Consider the following 17,346-nt stretch of genomic DNA (forward strand, 5'->3'; position numbering starts at 1 on the left):
TGGTTCTAGCCTTGGGACTCGAGGCCACCTCTTGTCTGATGCCCTCTCTTGAGACATGGGATGTTATCACCCAAACCCTGAAACCAGTGCCTAAGACCTGATCCTTTATACCCCCCACCTCGTCCATTGCTTCTGCAGCCTAAGCATGGCACTGTGCCACGTACCTATCACATTTGCACACAGGGAATTAACATTAGTGCTCCGAGCCCCACTGAGGAAATTAAATGCTCCTGTCTGGGATATTTCATTTTTGGCTCTCCTGAAACAGTGCTTCCTAGGTATGTGCCTACCATGGTGACAGCAACAGTAGAAGTTTGGAGAGGGAATTCTGTTTCCCCAAGTGTATAAAAGTGTACCCACCTTTGTGACAGGCTGGGCCCCCTGGGATGACACCTGGTGTGCTGGGACGCCGCTGAGGCAAACTATTCTGCCAGCCTGGGCCCCCTTTTATCTGGTCTTACTGTGCTAGGCCCCCCAGCCTTTCCAGCCAAGCACACAGGCAGGGCCTCACCCAGCTGCACAGAGAAACCGAAATCCGCTCTGAGAAGGGTCAGCTTATGGGGCGTGCCACACCACCCTGATGTCCACCCCCCGCCTTGGAGTACAAACTCAAAATTATATGAAATTCGCCCCCTCCCTCAATGTGGAGAGAGGAGTGCATACTTCTTGCCACCCTAGTTAGAAATTACAGAAACTGGGTTTAATAATAAACAAAACAAATGTTATTAGCTATAAAAGGCAGATTTTAAGTGGTAAAAGGGGTAACAAACAGAACAAAGCAGATGACTAAGCAAATGAAATCAAACATGCAAACTAAGCTAGTTTTACTAAAGAAATTGGTTACAAATAGCATTTCTCACCCTAGATATTGTTGCAGGCAGTTTGCAAAGGTCCGTGGTTCAGAGTTCCAGTTATATTTCTTTTCAGACTAGACCCCTGTCTCAGTCTGGACTCCCCCCTTGCCTTCAGTTTTTCTTCTTGGGCAGACAGGCCATGGAGAGGAGGAGTCCTATTGCCTTCCTCCCCACCCTTAAATAGGATTTACATAAGACGGGAATCCTTTGTTTCCCAAACTTGACCCCCCCTTCCCTTACAGTGGAAAGTTACAAGATGTCCCAGGTAACGTTTAGTATCAGGTGACAAGACCACCTGACTCTGTAGTATCACAGACTCCATGAGTCAGTGGCAATATGGAGAGTCCACAGGAAGGCCCAGCTTTTCACCGTCTATTGTCCTCGCTGATGGGCCATCCGCCCTGTCTGGCTTTTCCATTGTTGTACCTGAAGTGTTAGTAGTGGGCATCACCCAAAGTAACACAGCTGAAATACAGATACATAGTCAATATTCCTAATTCCAGATACAGAAATGATACAGGTATACAAACACGATAATCGCATTCAGTAAATCACAACCTTTCCCATGACATCTCACATGAGCCATCTTGTATGAAGTATATCTCAGTTATGTCATATTCATATCATAAGCATATTTCCATAAAGAATATGGAATGACACATCACAACCTTATTGATGGAATTTATAGACAAGCCAGAGAGCTCTTTAACATCAGAAACCCAGTGCACAAGCTTTCTGGTTTTGGAATTTCATTAGAAACATTTTTTGCAAGGACAACTCTTCTTCCTTCAGTGCTTTACCTTGGCTGAAGAATGAAAGCCCAGAGCTCTTTCCAGTTCCCTAGCTGTACACTGAGGGAAGCTATTAATGAATCTGGTCATGTCTACACTATTGGGTGCTACAATGGACAGGGTTTTGCCATCACTGTAGGTAATCCACCTCCCCGACCGGCAGTAGTTATGTCAACAGAAGAATTCTTGCAAAGACCAGTCACATCTACATCTGGGGATAGGTTGGCTTAACTACACGGCTCAGGAATATGAATTTTTCATACTCCCGAGCAACACAGCTAGGCAGATCTACATTTGTAGACCACGGCCTAGTGTTAATTTTTGTAGTGATAGATTTTGTGCACTGGCAGTGAACTCCTACCAGTCTGAGGCCATGTCTACACATAGGGCTCGTCACTGACGTAGGAACTCGACATCCCAGAGCAACTGTGGCTAGGTTGATGGAAGCATTCTTCTGTTGACATAGCTATGTCTATAGCGGGGGCGAGGTTGGCATAGTTACGGCACTCAGAGGTGTGGATTTGTCACACGCCTGAGCTCATAGCTATGTAGACCTAAATTTTAAGCCCAGGTCTGGAAGAGAGAATGTTGTCTAGCAACTAGGGCCGGAGGCTGCGAGACAATTCCTCTCGGTCACCAGTCACGTGTGTACTTGGGCAAACCAAGCTACTTTAGCTCCTTGTTTCTGTCAACCTGCCTAAAAGAACGGATCAAAAAAAAAAAAAAAAGCTCTTCAGGAGTTATCATTTATTGTAATACAAATTAACATTTAAACCCCTGGAGCTCTTTATTGTGCAAAGTATTTACAAAATTCCAAGTGACCCCAAATATTTACAATCGTCAATAAATGGCAGTACCCATTTGTCAACTGTCCACACAGTGGATTAAAGGCAATGATTCTGAACCTCTTAGGATGGGCAAGACTGAAGGCGACAGCACCAACTGGGGACACTAATTGTTGCGTAGTGTACAGATACGTCTTTACAATTCAAATTACTTACTCCTCATCTGCATAGCTTGTGCAAAAAAGGGTAACATGAGAGCTTTCGAGCTAGAAGTCCACTGGACATGTTAGGATACATCTACATGACGGAGCCTATGTTGGCATAGGTATGTCAGTACAGTTCCCTAGCATAGATGCAGCTTTTACATCAACAGATTTTCTGTTGATGAAAGACCACCACCGCCCTGAACAGCAGCAGCTACACAGACAGAAGCGCTCTTCCTTTAACGTAGCTGAATCAGCACTAGGGGGTTTGGCGACACAGCTGTTTGTCTGGGAATGGTTTTTTCAGACCCCTGACCAACGTAGTTACACTGACATAACTTTTAAGTGTAAACCAAACTGTATGTTGGTCTCTGGGAGTTTGGTCCGAGCACCTACAAATATATTCATGGTTTTAGGAACCTGAGGGACCCTGATGCCACAAACCAGGGCTGCTTCCAAAGAGATTGTCAAATAGGGTAACGTTTGCCAAACACAGCCAGTATTTCTAGGGAAACTCTGTGGGAGACCTGGCATTCGGGAGCTCATTCAGCTCAATGTGAAGCAGATAATATCCCACAAATGGCTACTTCACACATTCAGGCCTAGGGGGTCCTAAAGACTGTGGTATTTGTATCCATTAAAAAAATTAAAACGCTAGAGAAAGGGTTAAAAGCTATCTAAAATAATCTGTTATTTGTCTGCTCATTAAAGCCACTGACAAAATATTGGCCGATTCATTAAAAGAATTTAAATACCATTTTATAAGTGGCACGTTCTAGGTGTGCGGTTGTAAAGATAACACGTCATCAGTCGGCCCCGGGCAGCCTAGATGCACCAGGCAGTTGGAAGGTGGGGTGCCACTTTCAAAAGCACCTGAGTGGCTTAGACGAAGTCAAGTGCCTGTGCTACTCAGGCACTTTTGAAAACTTTACACATGAAGAACTTCCACAAACAGTTTGAAATTTCCCCTGTGGATTTCTGGAACCAATGGAAAGTGTCATGCCACATCATGTACCTCTATAAGTTCAACCTGCTATATGTTGCTGCTTATGTACCCTGTAACAACGTGAGGGAATACATCCTAGGGCTGGAATAGCTGAATTAAGACACCATGATGGATGTGTTCCCCATGATGGACCACTATATGAACCACAGAAATGCTACGAGTTCTTGCAGACTGTTTCAAAGGTCCCTCCAAGATTATAATTGTTTACGTCTTACGCATCCGGTGGGGTAGTTCTAATGAACTGTTCTATACACACTTCAGGATCCAGAGGAAACCACTTCTCGGTTCAGATTCCATGACACTAGATGTCTCTTCCCTAAATTAAATACTGTGAACAGCACGTTCCTAAGAATGAAGGGCATGAACAAGAAATTCACATGAGGTTTCTTCAATCAGTTTAAAAAGTTCGAAGCTGGACATTCCAATCCACATACTGGAGGAAAGATTATGGGACAACCGTGTCCCAAGAAATCGATTGCCCTGCTTGTTTGTTGCAAAACCCAGCACCCAGTTGCTTTATGATAAACAAGTGATTCATTCAGAGACAATGTTGTGAAAATCACTGGTGGATTACTTAAGACTAGTAAGAAATTTGGGTTGCTCTTCCCCTCTTGGTAAAAGCGTTTCTCCACCAATCTTCGGACCTTTCTTCTCCTAGAAATATTAACATACAAAGGAAGATTTAAATCCAAGCTAAGGCAGCTGCAATATATCATCATCAAAAGAGTCATGGGTGGGCTAAATTATCTGAATAAGTATCTACATAAATCATAAAAATCATGACAATGTTTCAAGAGTTCCTACAGACAATCCTGCAAATGCAACCTCCCACCGTGCCAGTTAAAATAAGGAACCTACACAACAAAAAGCAAAGAATAAACTAAGGATGCCAAAAAATACAGAAACGTACAATACTGAGGCGTTAAAGTGGAGGTTAGGCAGTCCCATACCACAATTTTACACATGCACACTACAATGCCTAACGAAAACTGGGTGAGTTAAAGGGAAACTGTCTAGTTAACATTCTCCCTGCTTTTTCAACCCAAAACATCACCATGTTAATTCATGAAAAAATGAATTTGGAAAATGAAATTGACTAGAAACTGGCTGTGAAACACAGAAGTGAAACTGATCAGTCTGTTTTCACTATCAGAACTGTTCCCTTCTTACATTTCTCCCAAACAGCATGCATAGTGAAATGTTACCACAGAAAAAACTTAAGTATCTAAAAATCTAATGTGTTATATGTAAGCAAGGTAGCAATGTATTTTTTATTTACAACAGTATCATTTTTAAACTGTCAGTGACCCTTCCAGAACAGGACAGCAGTCTGAATTCCCTGGGGATCTGCAGACTATGTCTAAGGGATCCATAAAAGGTGACTACGAAAAAAGAATTTCAGATCCCAGAAAAGGCATTCCATTTTTCTGATCAATCAAAAGTATGTGAATAGCCCACCTACAGGTCAAAACCTGGAAGTGTTGTTGTTACCATAGAAGCCCACAGTTTAGTGCCCTTTCTGACACATCAAATGCTGTGCTGAGCGCACGCAACATTTGTAGCTGAATTCTGTTCAGCCGGTTTTCAGTCCAAGACTTCTAAGGTAGGAGCCTGTAGACCACAGGTTGAATTTCCAAAGGGGCCTATACCTGGGTTCGAAATGTTTTAGGGGTCCGCAAATGACAAAAGGTTGAAAACCACTGGTTTAAGGTACATCCTGGAAAAACAAAGTCGTCATTGTAAGTTTGCATTAATGTCTACATGGAATGTACTACCCCTTTAAGAAACAGGCAGGAGCTCACAACCAAAGCAGCCTGGGTGTAATCAGGGGGGCTTGCCCTTGGGCTGGCCTCTTTAAACACGATAAGGAAGCTGAACAGGGGTGAGGGGACTAGATGCATTGTAGGCTGCAATGGGTGGTAGTCGTGCTCTCTCTCAAGGTCCAGGAGACCAGCCTGACCAGGCTCAGAGACTGCTTTGTGGACTTGCAGTTTGGGAGCCCTGAGCCAGCATCCCGAGGTAGGCCATATGATCTGCTGTTACAAGTGCTCCATCCATTTTGTTAGCTTGTGTTTGGCTTCCCCTCGCCCATGAATTTAGTGACGCAACTGGAGAAAGGAAGGCTGGGCACATCCGCAGCACCACACCCGGACATAAGGGGGCGAACAGTGACAGCACAGGCCTTTTACTATTCAACATATGGACAATTCAGTCGCCACATCATTCCACCACAGATACTTCAGTAGGAGTGGAAGACTTTACATCTTACCGTAGCGTGTGGTGGTTTGGGCCCTGATTAACCGTGGCTATTTTTTAAATAGAGAAGCTGTCCCCTTCTCAGACAGCTCATATTAGTGCCAAAACAAAGCTTGGGAAAACCCACTAACAGAAGCAGCCCAGTTCCCACTGTGCAACAGAAAGCTTTGGCCCAGGCTTACCTTGAGCATTCCATCGCGTTCCCATTTGAAGAGGCCACAGGCGCTGAAAGAGGAAGAGGGAGCGTTAGGGCTTGTCTTCACATACAGCGGTGCAGCTGTGCCGCTGTTTAACGAAAACGCTACTACACCGACAGGAGAGAGTCTCCCGTCAGCATAGTTAATCCACCCCCACGAGAGGCAGTAGCTATGTCGGTGGGAGAAGCCTTCCTGTGGACACAGCGCTGTCTACACCAGGGGTTTGGGTGGGGGGATAACTGCATTGCTCAGAGTTGTAGATTTTTGACACCCCTGAGCGATGTAGTTATATTGATATATGTTTGTAGTGTAGACTTGGCCTTAGATTTGGGGTTCGCTTGGTGCCCTGTACAGAGGATCTCTAGCGAACCCAAATCCCTTCCATAATGCTTATCAGCAGGGAGTGACAGTTTTGGGCATTAGCACATGCTAATGTTACTGGGATAAAGTGTCCTCAGACTTTTGGTTGGTGCAACTGAACCTGCCAACATGTTCCCGAGAGCCCCTCCTACCTGCAGGGCTTTTTCGGTAGCCTGTCAAAAGATAGGGCTCTGTTTCCACAGGGACACTTGAAGAATCGCTTGACACCATCATGCCAGTGGTATTCATGATTCTCCTTCACACATGTCTCTCGGAGCTTGAAATACGTGTATTTACACTGCAAGGAGGGAGGGCGGGAGGGAGAGAGAACACTATGAGAGAGCAGAGACACTATAAGTGAAAGAAGTGTTATTCTGCTGTCCAAGGAGAACTGAGTGTTCATTCGGGATAAGCAGAATGCCACCCCTCCCCCCCATTCTTGCATGCCCAGAGAATGGCCCACTTGATAAGATCACTGCCTCCAAACCCTTCCCATTCTGCCCCTCCCCCTTCTTCACTACCACTTTTTGTCATGTTTGGCCCAATTCCCAGCAAAGTGCAGAGTACAGATAGTCTTCTGTGCAGCCATAGACAGATAGGAGGGAAAGTATGTCAGTGGTTCAAACTATTCAGGCAGGAAGAAACTTCCTTCTGTCCCATGGCATTTTAAATTATGGTAAAGCACCACCTCTGCCATTCCAAATGGAGCCACTGAAATGCAGATTAAAAAAATTTAGTTGTTTGGATGCCTTTTGCTATGTTCCAAGGCACCTGAGCTCATTCTTCACCCAGTCCTAGAATACTCCAGATTCCAGTACAAAGTTTCAGACTGGCAAGAATTATGAGAGACTATCGAGTCTGATCTAAGTGAAACAATCTGGTAATCAGTTGCTGGGAAGCAGATCTTCCCCAGAGTGACTTAGGCGCTGGGAACCTACAAAGGGGCTCTTAACTTTGCTTCCGGAAATCTCAAATGCAATACTAAAATCTGTGCTATTTCACCAAAGCTCTAACTCCTTCAATATCACTCACTGCTCCAGCTGGTATAATCAAGAACCTTCATAAGGACCAAGTGGTTTTCTTTCTAATGATCAATCCAGGCTTCAGCAGAGATAACGGCTGAAGGCCTCGCTCAAATCCAGTTCAAACCAGTCTGCATGCTCCACGCACCTGCCTGCTCCAGTGTCACTCACCGTTTTACACGTCGCAATCCGACACTTCACTTCTTTAATGTTCTTCATCGTCTCTTCCAGTTGTTCTTTTTTCACCAGAGGTTCAAAGTACCGTTCCTGCAGCTCAGCCTCAGCCTGCCAGAGCACAAGAGAGGCACTGTCGTCTGATATGCAAACAGCACACCTAGAAACAGTGCGAGCAGCTCCGCATCTAGTGGGTTGGCCAGGACTGCTACATACCACCCCGGAGAGACTGAAATCTCTGAACGACAGATGAATGTTCAGAAGCTCCGAATAATCCATTTCGTGTGCGTTCCTTGTTTGAAAGGGTACAGTATGTAACGCACATGCTGCACTTCACCCACTGCTGAAATGCAGCGATCACCCAGGCAGATCTCAGATGCTGACTAACAGCAAACACACGACTTGGTTACACTCACTTCTGTACTGAAGTGTAAAGTGCAGGGAGGCATGCAGGATGACCTGAACTGGGATTTGCCCAGGCTGCCATAGTCAGCATTCAGACTCTTACGAAAAGTGCCGTGAGATCTTTACTGATTAGTATCTTAGGTTTACGCATCTCATCTCCAGTCGCACAGTACCCCTCACACCATCCTGGGGAGTTGTTACAATACTGTTACCTAGGGAGGTGGTAGAATCTCCATCCTTAGAGGTTTTTAAGGCCCGGCTGGGATGATTTAGTTGGTGTTGGTCCTGCTTTGAGCAGGGGGTTGGACTAAATGACCTCCTGAGTTCTTTTCCAACCCTACTCTTCTATGATTCTATGATACTGACTCAAGGGGAAGAGCGCCATCTACTGGATCGCCTGTACCACTGCCCACATTTTAGTCAAAAGCTTGGGCTCTGCAACCCCTCTGCCCACAGCCATGGTTACAACACAGAAGTGGAACGAAATAGGCATGTGTCCATTTTCTGGAGAGCAAAGTGACTCCATAGATATGAATATTTGCAATAGCTGGCCCGCTATAAAACAACTGCTTAGATTATAAGCTCTTTGGGACAGGGACTGTCTTGTTCTGTTTGAACAACATCTAGCACAATGGGGTCCTGGCCCATGACTGGGACTCCTGGCGCTGATAACTGGCACTCTCAGTTGTGCACAGGGGAGAACTAGATTCCAGAGAAACTTCAATCCCCTTATGGTTTCTAGAAAGGGAGAGCATGGAGGCCACATGGATGGAGCGTGTGTGGGGAGCGAGCCAGCCTGGAGGAAGAGGAGGAGGGCCACAAGCTGATGTTGTTAGGACAGAGTGCATGTCAGGCAGGAGGGGACAGACAGGGTGCTAGACGGCAGCTAACTGCAGAAGAGGGAAACAGTGACCGAGACTGACAAGGTGTAAATGCCCTTGTACCAGGAACTAGTCCAGCTTTGGTGTTTCAAGTCTGTGGCTCTGACTTCAGATCAAATTTGATCAGTTTAGCAGTAAAATGACAGGGAGTGGGTCAAATCCTCCTCTCTGCGTAAATCTACACTGCTGCTAGAGGTGTGATTTCCAGCTCAGGCAGACACTCCTGCACTAGCTTTGATCAAGCCAGCACTATATATATATATATATATAAAAACCTAGCACTGCAGCCATCACAGCATAGGCCAGCTGCTCAAGTACATACCTAGGGTCTCAGACAGGACTGTATGCGGGGCTGCTATTTTTAGCATGCTAACTCGATCAAAGCTAGCGAGGGAATGTGTACCTGAGCGGGAAGTTACAGCTCCAGCTGCAGTGGAGACACACCCACAGTAAAAGCAGTGTAGACCCAAAGTTCAGCGGAGATATTCCAGATTTACACCCGTAGCAGAGCAGAATTTGGAACTATGCAAAGTCAACCTGGGCTCTCAAAGGCCTTGTCAGCCACACCAGAGAATCACATAATAGCAACCAGCACTGCTGGGACTGAACCAGTGCAAACTGCAATACTGCCCGGTGGTCATACTAGCCATTCTATGTCACGCACACTGCCACTTATAACGCTCCCTGCCGGAGCTTTAGGAAACAGGGGCATTGTACCTGTCCCACGACACCTAGGCCAGCACCCTGGAAGAGATTCATGATGGTTTGTTCCAGTGGGTGCCTCAATTGCTCTGTCTTTCATAATAATGCGCTGGTTTTAGTCACTCCTCATAGCAAAGCGGCATTTCCGGGTGTGTCTAAGTGTGTATGCTACAGGGGGGCACTGTACATTCAGCATCTCAGAAACACCTGCAGGATTGTGCTTGGGCCAACAAAGGGAAATGAGAATTCTTATTCGAAAAGCTTTTATTAGGTGCCACACCAGTTACTAGCCTTTAACAGTAAATTAAAAAATCAGGACTTGTAGGTTCACCTTGAGACTAAACTGGTCTTTAGAACAGATGTCAATTTTACAAAATAAATAGAAAGTAAAGCATTCTGAGCTCCTCCCATGAAAAGTGCTATAAATACGCTAAGAATTATAACCAATGTGAGCATCTCCCTTATTACGCACACCCACACACCGTTGCAACTGTGTCTTAAAAGGGACACTGTCAAGTTAAAAATCTAAATCTTGGTGTTATCACCCCATCTAACATTAAACCTGACAGTATAATTTAGATATTTAATAGCTGTGTTTTCACTGGCTCTTTGCACCTCATGCACCTTGAACAATGATGCTAGACAGTTTCACCTCCTAGTTTTCATATATTATACTCCTGGGGGACTTCTGCACCAAAATATTAAAAATTCTGCACACAATATTTTAAAATTCTGTATATTTTGTCAAAATAACACAATATCATCACATCAGTTTCAATTACTTTGGTAATTTATTTCAAAATACCTGTCAGCAACTATGTCAGACACAAAAAATCATTCTCCCAGGAGTAGAGAGTTAAAGAAACTCCTAGGACAACCTAGTTCCTGTTTCTCAGCTCCCTTCCCTCCATAGCCCAGCCGTGGGCAACCCCCCAGCCCAGACACCTGCACACCCTCCTCCCAGAACCCAGCAGTGACACCCCCCGCCCCCCAAGCCCAGACACTCACACCCCCTCCTCCCAGAACTCAGCTGCACACGTCCCACCAGCCCAGACACCCTCATCCCCTACCCCCCAGGGCCCAGTCATAGGGCACATCCCCAGCCCAGACACTCACATCCCTTTGCCCCCAGAACCCAGCCGTGCCCTCCCCACCCCAGACACCTGCTCTTCCCCAGAACCCAGCCGCAGGTCGCCCCCAGCTTCCCTGCTCCACCCCCCAAGAACCCAGTCACATCCCAGACACCTGCACTCCCCCCTTCCCCAGAGCCCAGACACAGGGCACCCCCCAGCCCAGAAACTCGCACCCCCTACTCCCCAGAGCTCAGCCACGGGGCACCCTCCAGCCCAGACACCTGCACCTCCTCTCCCCCAGAGCCCAGCCACAGGGCCCACCCCCAGCCCAGACACCCTCACCTACTACTCTCCAGAGCCCAGCCCCAGCCCTCCAGGCCAGACACTTGCACCGCCCCCCGCCCCCAGGGATCCAGAGAGAGAAACAACCTGATGCTGGATTGTTTCCTACACGTAGCTAGGGTCCTTCCTTCAGCCAGGAACTGTAGCTGCCGGGATCCCTCCGGCTCCCTCCCCCTGGCATTGTCTTCTATATGTGAGCTGGGCTCTGCCAGGTCAAGCGGCCCCCTAGTGGCAGCCATCAGCTCTGCAGCCCATTTCTGTAAGGAGTTGGGGGGGGGGGGGGACAAAATTCTGTGCAGAACATTAATTTCTGCACACATTCTGCATTGTGCAGTGGCGCAGAATTCCCCCAGAAGTAATATTAGTACAATGCTGCAGTGTCTACAAGGGAATGTGGAAATTCAAACAAATGAATTTCACTGGAATTTTTTTAAATTGTGGAAACATTTCTAGTGAATGCATATTTTGTAAAAGCTCATGTACACAACACCTAGGTTTGGATGTTAGAGTGTCTAATTATTTGTAATGATCCTGAACTTTCACTCTCAGTGCAAGTAATGTACAAAGCAATTACCTCCTTAAGGACGCCCACGTGCTTGGACTTGGCATTCAGGATTTTCTGGAACTCTTCAGACTCCAGATATGCCAGCTGTTCTCGACGTTTCTTTTGGGCAGGTTCTAGTTCATCTGCAGCTAGAGAAACAAGACAGGGTTGCTGTTTATGCCGCTGGGTAAGTTTAAAATCATGCTCTGCTTTCTAAGTATATCCATCATTTTATACTTTACAAACAACAAGCACTCAAAGCGATGTCTCAAGTCGTATGAAATAACATTTTGTAAAGGAGAAGTGAGTGAGAATAGGGTGTGTAATTAGTGCAGTAGCTACAGGCCTTAGGCCAAATTCCAATCCAGTCATCACAAGAGAAAATAAAATGCTACTAACAGTGTCAGCTTCCTCTTCTGCAGATCTCAAAGCACTTTACAAACAATTAAGCTTCCCAACACTTTTATGAGATTGGTATTATTCCCGTCATGCAGAGGGGAAAACTCAACCAGAGGTTAAGTGACTTACCAGAATACACATGGCAAGTCAGTAGCAGAGCTGGAAGGAGAAGCTATGAGTCACACTCGCGCTGTAGCCACTAAATCACTTTCCTTGATGAGATTTAGCCAAGTATGTAATTTGTGTACAATTACAAATACTATAATACCTTGAGGCCACGGGAGGAAAACAGGCTTAGAATAGCAGGTATCGTACACACCGAGTGAGGTTCCTTGCCAGAGCAGGATCAAAGCCCAGTGGATTCTGTAGCAAGCTGGACCTACATTCTGCAGCATTATCCCTGGATTCTGGAGACTAGAAATTCTGCAGCAGCCTCATTAAAATGAAGAGGCTTGGAACCAATTAACTATGAAGGTCAATGAGGATAGCAGAGCCTGTGTTACCTATTGGGATAGTCAGTCAGTTTATGGTAAGCCCAAGTTTGCAATATGCTGCACTACTGACAACCAGCAGCATTGGGTAAGTTGTTTGGGGAGAGCAGGGGGCAAGCTGAAGATTTCGGCAGCCTTACACACACACGATACTGCAGAAGCCAGGGGAAGTGCTGTGGGGTAAGTAAAGCAGCAGGAAATGTTTCTGCTAAAATGATCAACAACAAAGTAGTCAGCAATAGTGACATTTACAGGTGAGATTTTCAACAATGCCTAACTGACTTAAGAGCACAAGTCCCATTGCCTTTCAAAGAGATTTGTGCATACCCCATTCATAAAAGTGTTAACTCTGAAAATTAAGGATGACATTTCAGGATGGGATTAGGAGATTTAGGAAAAGAAGCCTCTCAGGGTCCGTGGGACTCCTGCTCCTACATCAGTTGGGCACAATTGGAATTCCCACCCTAAATTGTCATCTCTTGGTTTCAGAGTTAACAATCCATTGTGACAAATGGAGCAGTGTGCACCTTCAGGGAAACGGGGAGAATATTTATCTCACAGGATGACTGTGAGGCACTATACAATGCTTTGCTCTGCTTGAACATCTTCCAGCCAACAGTTGCAACATGCTTGGTATGTTCATGAATAAACACGTTGATGTTTCTACCATGCTCTCAGCTCCTGCATCATATATGATCCAGGAGCACTTAGTAACAATACACATTTTAAAAAAAAAATCACGACTAGAGATCATGACTAGGTTAAAGATTTAAAACCAGAATTACAAATTTTGTGTTTCTATTCCTTCCAACAGCAGAAAATCCAATAGCACTCATCCTATTTTTCATTTTTAAAAAAAATCTGGGCATGATCTCTGACAGATTAAATCTAACAGAATGCAAGTATTTAAAGGTAGTGATCCAGTACCATTTCAGCTACATCATGTTCCATCATGCAACAACAGGACAATTGGAAAGATAATATTGATATCTATTTTAATAGTCCATTCCAAGTGGAATTTCCACTATTAGGTTAAAAGGGAAATCACTGAGCTACTGTTCCACATAATGCAAAATGAGCAAACCCAACTCAGAAGAAAAGAGCACTGCTTTTATACAGAAACCCAGTTACATGCTGCTTTATTATTATTTAGATTGCACAATATTGGGCACATCCTTTAGTATCAGTTCCCTATCTGTGAAATTGAGCTCAGACTTCCCTCCCTCAGGGGGTGTTGGGAAGATAAATTCATGAAAGTTTGGGAGGTGCTAAGGTACTGTGGTGATGGGAGCCATAGATGATAAATATTTGAGGCTGGAGCTATTAAAGTCTAGAGCTTTCAGGGTCTGTCTCCATAGCAGCAGGATATCCCACCTTTGTCACCAGATCCATCACGGAATTAGGCCTTTTAAAATCAGGTTGAAAACCTGTTTTAGTTCCAAATCTCTTTGACACAGTCTGTGATTTTAGTTACAAAAGTACTTTTGTAATTCATCAGCAGCTGCTGAGCTGAACATGGTTGGTCGTAAGGCACCTGGTGATACTTGGAGGGTACTGTGTTGTACAACGCACTCACTTTTTAAAGTCAGGTCTGTGCTTTCATACCTTGTGACGAGGGGATGTTTTTCTCAACTCTCTCCATGATCTCCAGAACTTCGGCAAGATCAGATCGTTTCCGTTTAACACTGTTTGGGTTGGTTTTATTGAGGATTTGGCCTTTTGCTCGCAGTTTCTTTATAGCAGCCAACTAGAAGATGGGAACTAAATGTTAATGTTGAACACAAGTATCCAAGGTCACACATTCCTAATGCCAAGGCAGATGGGAAAATGTCAACTGGAAGAAGCAATAAGGTGTTCTAGACTTAGCATGGGCATCCCAACCAAATTCTAATCCCAGCTCTGCATTTCCTAGTAGTGTAGCCTTTGCCAAATCACCCAACCTCTGACTCAGTTTCCCAATCTGTAAAACGAGGCTGATAATTCTCACTGGTGTGTTACGGGGCTACGTGTCTGAGATCCAGACGAAGGTGCTGGACAAGATAGAGAGGAGCCAGAACAAAGAAAATCGCATTTTCAAGGCAGAAAGGAAACATCATTGGAGATTTCTTTATAAATCACTCTAATAACTGGGCACTAAAAGAAACTTGCAGATAACCCTCCAAATCTATCCAAAAATGTTAGATTCCTCTCTTCTATCTCACTAGTGAGGAGCTGATTTTCTCTTACAGACAAGAAATTAAACCCCTGCAAAGGAAAGATGTACCTATTATCTGCTGGCTGGGAACCAGACTACTAAAGCTCATGGCAGCGAGGATGGAAAAATACAGATTACAATGAATCCGCTGTGCTGCTGAATGTACAAGGTACTTCCTAGCACTCCAAAGATTTCACTTGGATGTTAACTGACTGAGGCAAAGGACCCAGCCACGAAGGGGTTACATTTAATAAAATGATCAAGAGCTAAGTTCCCTCTAAGCTGCAAAGCCACGCAGCTGCCTATTAAACCCTGCGCCGGGGCTCAGGGCTGCGCCAGGGAGAGATGCCTCTCCCCCAGGGCGGACCTGCCGCAGCCGGGGGAGAGGCACCCCTCCCCAGCGCGGACATGCAGCAGCCGGGGGAGAGGCACCCCTCCCCCGGCCCCAATATGGACCTGCCCCAGATCTGCTGTGGCCAGGGGAGAGGAGCCCCTCCCTTGGCCCAGCCCAGCCCCGTCAGAGCTGCCGCAGCTGGGGAGAGGCGCCTCTCCCTCGGCCCCGAGCTGCTGCGGCGAGAGAGGGCTGGGGAGAGTCCTCTCTCCCCACCGCAGGCCTGCAGCCCAAACCCCTCATCCTTGGCCCCACCCCAGAGCCCACACCCCAACCCTCAGCCCCCTCCTGCACCCTGAAGCCCTCATCCCCAGCCCCACCCCAGAGCCTGCACCCCCAGTCAGAGCCCTCATACCCCCCAACCCTCTGCCCCAGCCCTGAGCCCCCTCCCGCACCCCAAACCCCTCACCCCCAACCCCACCCCAGAACCCACATCCCCAGCCAGAGCCCTCGCTTCCCTCCCGCACCCCAACCCTCTGCCCCCTCCCACACTCCGAACCCCTCGGCCTCACCCCCACCACATTAATTTTGTTACATGCACCAATATGAAGGTGATGTGTCACACATCACCTCCATATTGGTGCACATAACAAAATTCATTCCGTACATGGATGTAAAAAATTAGAGGGAACACTGATACTTTTATAACATTTCTGAGGAGCTTAAAACTCAAAACATCTCTCAAAATGGAAAACAAAACAGGCTTTAGTAAACAGAGTGCGGATAACACTCTTGCTTTCTGTGCAGCCACTGCAGATCTCCCAGGTTTGTCTCAGAAACCAGGGCAAACAAGAATTTATGTTTGCACAGTGCATAATATGAGTTTTCAGGGAAAGCCTTTGGCCTCTGGGAGTGAATGTGCTTATGCACCCCATCCTGGTACATGTACTGAGCTTGTTTTCTGGTGCTGACATTTTAAATCCCTGCTGTGTACTGTCCTAGAAACACACAAATACGTCTCCTTCAAAGCAATCTCCAAAGAATGGCCACTTGCTGAAGGGGGAGTCAATCCCACCTTCAGATCAAAGGAAACTGAAGTGCAGCAGGTTTGTGACTCAACTTCTTTTTTAAAGTCAATTTCACAGTGTGAGGTGCCAGACTGACGGTCAGACACAGTGAAGTGCTAGGGGGTGCAAGCTCCCCCTACGCAAGGCAGTGGGCCTCAACCCTGACCTGGAGCGGACCACTCCCAGGAGTAGAAAGTACCCAATCGATGCCCACTCAGTCCTTGGCTAGGACTGACAGCAAGAGTGCCAGTTAGAACGATGGCTTCTGTGATGCTGACACTTGTGCCTTAGGATTTAGACTGACAGCAAATCATTTCTCATAGGCCAGTCAGTAATAACTCACTCATGACTGACTCAGGCAGGATTTCAACCAGCAAGAGGTGAGACTCCAAATCCCAGTGCCAGAAGTTTGCATAGCAGAGATTTTCTTTAGCAGATATCCTACCACTTTGAATACTTACTAAAAGACAAACTAGTAGCATGTGTCTTGGACACAATCAGCTAATCGGAATTAGAAGCTTACAATGGGGCACAACAGAGCTTAACACATTGATCTCGGAAGTAAAGACTGCGTGTTGCAACATGACCCATGTCAGGAGCTCAAAGTCCAACTGTTCAAAAGGATTGTTACCTTTTTAGCTTCTGCTAAACCATTCAGTTTTGGTACTGGAGGTGGAGAATCATCAAAGAAGAGGACGTCATCGCCCTCAGAGAAGCCTATCCCCAGCCTAGGTGCTTGAGGGGTTGACATTTTTGCAGCTTTGGGAAATTCAGCCCCTGGGGTTGGAGAGCAGAGCCCTGAGGAGGATGGTAAAGCTGGGCTATTGGTTTTTGTTGTCTTCTGAAGAAACCTAAAAGAGGACAAAAATACCGAAGTATAATCATGATTCATCTTGGCAAATCGAAAAGCTCGAAAATAGTACAATTGACTTTTGAAGCCATGTTGCAAGCCATTGTTCAATGAGAGAGGCCTTGCCTGTATTGCTATTAAAGCATTCTGCATGTCACCCAGTTGGATAGTGCAGTTAGGCCGGTCAGTTTCCTTTTAATCAGAGCTCAAACCACTCTGCAAACATTAAGGCTCACCGCAACCCTGTGAGGTAGGTAAGTCAGTCACAGAGTAGGCAGATCCCAGGAATCATGGTTCCCAGCCTCCTGCTCTAACACTCTCCCTACATTATCCTTTCTGGTTCTCAGGCACAATGATGCGGCATTTGACTGTTCACTGAAATAAGCCTCATGATATTGCTAGTTAGATTAGGTTTCATA

General features: G+C 46.0%; 1 protein-coding gene across 1 annotated transcript in view; it reads right to left on the minus strand.

Moving 5' to 3' along the window:
* Nucleotides 1-869: 869 nt before the first annotated feature.
* MCM10 (minichromosome maintenance 10 replication initiation factor) overlaps nucleotides 870-17,346 on the minus strand; it is a 33,679-nt gene continuing 17,202 nt past the window's right edge. The window contains exons 14-20 of the mRNA XM_074952790.1: nucleotides 16,709-16,928; nucleotides 14,091-14,232; nucleotides 11,626-11,744; nucleotides 7,646-7,759; nucleotides 6,605-6,750; nucleotides 6,078-6,120; nucleotides 870-4,293 (exon numbers count right to left, since the gene is read on the minus strand). Of these exons, the coding sequence (XP_074808891.1) occupies nucleotides 4,210-4,293; nucleotides 6,078-6,120; nucleotides 6,605-6,750; nucleotides 7,646-7,759; nucleotides 11,626-11,744; nucleotides 14,091-14,232; nucleotides 16,709-16,928 (868 nt within the window). The 3' untranslated portion in view covers nucleotides 870-4,209. The remainder of the gene's footprint in view (nucleotides 4,294-6,077; nucleotides 6,121-6,604; nucleotides 6,751-7,645; nucleotides 7,760-11,625; nucleotides 11,745-14,090; nucleotides 14,233-16,708; nucleotides 16,929-17,346) is intronic.

This window comes from Natator depressus, chromosome 1 (assembly GCF_965152275.1).
Source record: "Natator depressus isolate rNatDep1 chromosome 1, rNatDep2.hap1, whole genome shotgun sequence".
NCBI lineage: Eukaryota > Metazoa > Chordata > Testudines > Cheloniidae > Natator > Natator depressus.